The 5,081-nt window shown below is 35.5% G+C and overlaps 1 protein-coding gene across 1 annotated transcript; it reads right to left on the bottom strand.

Annotated features, from left to right (window-relative positions):
• Positions 1 to 78: 78 nt before the first annotated feature.
• ELE39_001038 (type I fatty acid synthase) lies at positions 79 to 5,061 on the bottom strand (the record flags this gene model as incomplete). Its single annotated transcript, XM_067344077.1, has 1 exon — positions 79 to 5,061. A coding segment is annotated over one exon (4,983 nt), but the record flags the coding sequence as incomplete, so codon positions are not given.
• Between the last annotated feature and the right edge of the window lie 20 nt (positions 5,062 to 5,081).

Raw genomic sequence — 5,081 nt, 5'->3', positions numbered from 1 at the left:
TCCGGGAGGACCAGGATCTCCGGGATACAATCCCATAACATTCAATACATCTCTGAAGTTTAATCCAATTGACCTTACTCTGATTTCAACAGTATTTGCAGGCGGATTTACTCTTTCAGATTGTGGCTGCGGCTTGAACTTCAGGTTACCAATTGCTCCCCTTGAAGACATCGATAATTTAACAGCACCAAAAACAGGGAAATTAATACTTTCTAGTCTGGGGGCATAAATTCCACTTTCAGATATGGCTAGATCTCTTTCCAAAGCAATCTCTTCTTTAATCTTTCCTTCATATGAGGAGGCTATGAAACTTATTGTTTTCATAAGAGTTTCTGGGTCATTTACTAAATTTGATTTACACTCCACATGAGAAATATTTATTGATTTCCCTATAACATTTTCAAGTTCAACTCTAGCAGTTTTCACGAAACCTTTTATTCCTGAGTGCCTGGGGATATTCTTATCTTCTTCGCAATCACTAAATGAAGTTAAACAAATAAATGGGGCAGTTGTAATGGAGACAGCAATAGTTGAAATTACCTGTGAAATTTTTAAAATATCACCCATTACTTGTTTACTTGAAAGATTATCCATTAAACCACCTAAATAAAACATTGCAGACCAGCTTTCTTCTTGTATATTCTGATCAATCAGGTCAATTGTAAGATCTTCTTCTAAGCAAATAAACTTGGTTGAAATTTGTTCATATTTGCTATCTATCGTACTACAAATTAATTCCTTAATTACACTTGGTATTCCAAAAATAAGAATTTTTTGAATTTGGTTATCCTGATGTGAGTTTTCATTGCTGATTTCTTTAACTTGATTATTGCCATTTTCAATAAAATCAGGGGTATCCGCTATTTTTTTATTATATGTTCTCCATAAAAGCTGATTTGGAATTCTTACTTCTTGAGATAGTAACGATGCTGCATTTGAAAATCCTTTCAAAATTAAATCTTGGAAATGTGCTGCTAAGATATTTGTTTTACTATCCCACAAAGTTACATCAATAAATGCTATGTTCCCTTTTTTTTCGAATCTATTTAATTTCACTAGACCCCAAACATCAGAATTGTGTTGTATCCTTCCATATAAACATTTATTGAATCCAATTGGAGCCATTGCGACATGGCCTCTCTTATTTTTTGATACATCTTTACCTTTCAATAACTCGTCTGAAGCAAACAATACTGAAGCTGCTTGAAACACTGAATCAAGCATTCCAGGATGGATCCTAAGTTCAGTTAGGTCAAAATCACTTACGGGTCTTTTAACGTAACACAATACCTCATTTATCTGGCCACTTCCTGAATTCTTATTACTTTTATCATCGTTTATATTATCACCAATTTGTATTTTTACTGATTTCAGGCATTGGTAGTTTTTTTGATATTGTAGACCAATTTCATTCATCATTTCGTAAATATTGCCTATGGGAATTTCTATTGTTTCTTTTGACGAATACTTCTTCAAATACTCCTCTAGATTAGGGATACATTGTGCATCTACTTCATCCTTGCTAATTATTCTGGAGTTCGAAACAGAAGCATGATGATAAATTCTGCTATTGCTAAATACTACATCATTAGCAATTATTTGCGGTCCAGAAAATTCCTCTTCATATTCAAACGCTTCTGAAATACATTTTTTTCTTATTTGAATTGCTCCACTTTTTGCAACAAAAACCTCCATTTCAGATGTAGTTTCATCTTGATTTGATACCAACGGCTTTTCAATATCCATTGAATCCAATTCGACGTATTTTGACGGGAACTTTTCAGACCTTTGTAATTTAAAAGCAGCGCATGCAGATGCCTCAATCAATGCTGCTGCGGGAATAATATTTGTATCAAAAATAATGTGATCTTCCACAATGTTTTTAAATACTTTAGATTTTAACATATCAGTAGAATATGCAAGATAGTTTTCATCAGAAATTGATGAATAAAATTTTCCCAATAAGGGGTGAACAGATGTCAAATCGGCCCAATGAAACCTAGAATGGTTCCATTTATGAGCATAAACACTTTCTGAGATATATTTTATATATTCCTGAGCAACTTTGAGCACATCATTGAAGCCATTTGCATTTGAGTTTGAGCTATCAACCGTTGGAATCCATGTTAATTCATTATTAGAAATTTTTTCAGTTGAGTTTTGTGCCAATTGAATGCCACCCACTGCTTGTTTACCCATTGAGGTAAGAACAGACTTCGGCCCAATTTCGATAATTGCAATGCTTTCTTCATCTGTAGAAGTTGCAGTTTCAAGCGCATCATAGTATCTAACAGAATGTATGATATGCTGCGCCCAATACTTGTTCTCTGTTAACAATTTAGATTCAATATTACCGGTTACAGAAGAGAAAAAAGTTAGTTTTGGCTCGGAAAATTGTATATTTTCTATTACTTTTTCAAATTGTTCCTCAGCAGAGCTAACCAAAGGAGAGTGGAATGCATGTGAAACATCAAGTTGTTTATATCTGTCCTCCATACCCAAGCTATTCAATATTTGCATTACTGAAGCTTTGTTTCCTGATATTGTTACACTCTTTGGACCATTTATTGCAGCAACTGCTGCCGAATCTTTCAAATTCAACTTCTCAATAGAGTCCAATACTTGGTCTTCTGAAACCCTGCATGCCACCATTATTCCATCATTTTGAGGAAGAGATGCCATAATTTCTGCTCTCTTTGCAACTAGAGTGATCGCATCTTCGAGACACAGGACCCCACTAGTAACTGCTGCTGCAAATTCTCCAAGGCTATGGCCCATGACTGCAGATGGAACTATACCCTTTGATTCCCATAGTTTAGTCAATGAATATTCTATCGAAAATATTGCAGGCTGAGAAATTGATGTGTGATTTATTAACTTCTCATTCTCCACAGTTTTTTCGCAATATATTGTTGATGTTAATGATCTACCCAAGATTGGATATAAAAGCTCATTGCATTTATCCATTTCATTCCTGAAAACTTCTTCCGTATCATACAGTTGTTTGCACATATTAATATATTGGCATCCTTGTCCGGTATATGCAAATATCAAATAGGGATCATTTTTATTTTGGTTGCATTCATTATTCAATTCGCTAGCAGAGGGAGATTCTAATATTACATGGGAATTACATCCTCCGAAGCCAAATGAACTCACTCCTCCAACTAATTTTGACTTATTAGAAATAATGGGTTTTAACTCAGTTGGGAACTCAACATCGAAGTTTTCAGGATCGATATGAGGATTAAGCTTTTGGAAATGTAGTATTTTTGGTGCAATACGATTTTTCAATACCAAGATTAATTTCAGTAGTCCTGACACACCTGCTGCACCCTCAAGATGACCAATATTCGTTTTTAAAGCTCCCAGAATAAGAGGTTGATTTCTCTTCATATCCTTTCTGTTCCCAAAAATCGCTTTTAAAGCACCAAACTCTATAGGATCCCCAAGAGGAGTTCCTGTTCCATGAGATTCTAGATAGTCTATATCACTAGGACTTAATCTAGCATTTCTAAGGGCATTTTGAATAACTTCTGTTTGTGAGGGACCATTTGGAGCTGTGAGACTTGCAGATCTTCCATTGTGATTTGTTGCAGATCCCAAAACATATGCAATTGGCCTAATTTTTTTCCCAGCTATTTCTGATCTTTTAGTTAATAAAATTGCACCGCACCCCTCTCCTCTAACATATCCATTTGCAGAAGCATCGAACGTTTTGCACCTGCAATCCGGAGAGAGCATTCTTGCACGGCAAAACGCCACAAATAAGTGTGGGCTTAGCATTAAGTTTACCCCTCCAACTAATGCAGTATGGCACGAACCTTCCTTCAATGACTTTAGAGCTGCATCCATCGCAACAAGAGATGAAGAGCACGCAGTGTCTATAGTCTGCGAAGGCCCTCTAAATCCAAATGAATATGATACTCTATTCGAAACGAGAGAGCTTGCACCGCCAGATCCAGTATAAGAAGTGAAGTTTTCAAAACCAAACTTTGCTTGAAGAAAGTGCCAATCTGTATTACAACAGCCTATAAAAACTCCCATTAATAGAGGATCATCCTTACCGGTTTTAATTGTCTTTTTAATGCTAGTTAGAGAACGCTTTGTGATTCCAGAGTTATACATTGCTTCATACGCTACCTCGAGCATATATTTTTGTTGAGGATCAACATTGGTGGCCTCAGTCGATGAAAGACCAAAGAAAGTATTATCAAATAAATCAATGTCAGTTGTAAATGCGCCTTGGTTTACATAAGACTTGCTTCTATTATCTGGATCTGGGTCATAATATACATCAAATGGCCATCTATCCAATGGAATTTCTGTAATACAATCCCTACCTTTCAGCAAAACATTTTCATAGAGATCGTTGAATGACTTTACTCCCCCAGGAAGTCTACACGAAACACCGATTACTGCAACTGAATACTCTCTCTCTGAGATATTTATCCCTAAATCAGTAAATGTGTCTTGTGTTTCTGAAACATAAAGAGAATCTGTCAAATGCTGGATAATTGATCGCAATGTTGGATAATCAAATAATGCTGTTGAAGATATCTTAATTCCAAACCTAGAAATTAATGCATTCCTTAGTTCAATTGCTGATAAGGAATCCATTCCGAGTTCTGAAAATGGTGTGTCTAAGTCAAGAGTTGATGATTGTATTCCGATGATCTGCTCAACTATATTATGTACTGAGTCTTTAACATATGAATATACTTCTTCTTTACTCATTCCCCTGAAGTCCATTCCCGTACTCCTTACCTCCCCAGTAGACATGGATGCAACCACATCTTTGAAAAATGACGGATATTTTGAGTTGTAATATAATTGACGCATATATACATTCCAATTAAACGACTGGCAAGTGATAACTGGGTATTTTCCAAGTGGGTTTTTATTTGTGTCAGTATTTTGATATAAGATCAAATCGTTAATTACTCTTATACCCATTTCATTAGATATTCCGTGCATCCCAACTTTTTCTAAATGTTGCTTTATATTAACTGCCATTCCTTGTTCAATCCAAGGACCCCATTGAATACTCGTTCCACACATTCCTTTATTTCTTCTATATT

Source organism: Cryptosporidium sp. chipmunk genotype I (assembly GCF_004936735.1).
Source record: "Cryptosporidium sp. chipmunk genotype I strain 37763 chromosome Unknown contig_160, whole genome shotgun sequence".
Lineage (NCBI taxonomy): Eukaryota > Apicomplexa > Conoidasida > Eucoccidiorida > Cryptosporidiidae > Cryptosporidium > Cryptosporidium sp. chipmunk genotype I.
This window is presented reverse-complemented; position numbering and strand designations above follow the sequence as displayed.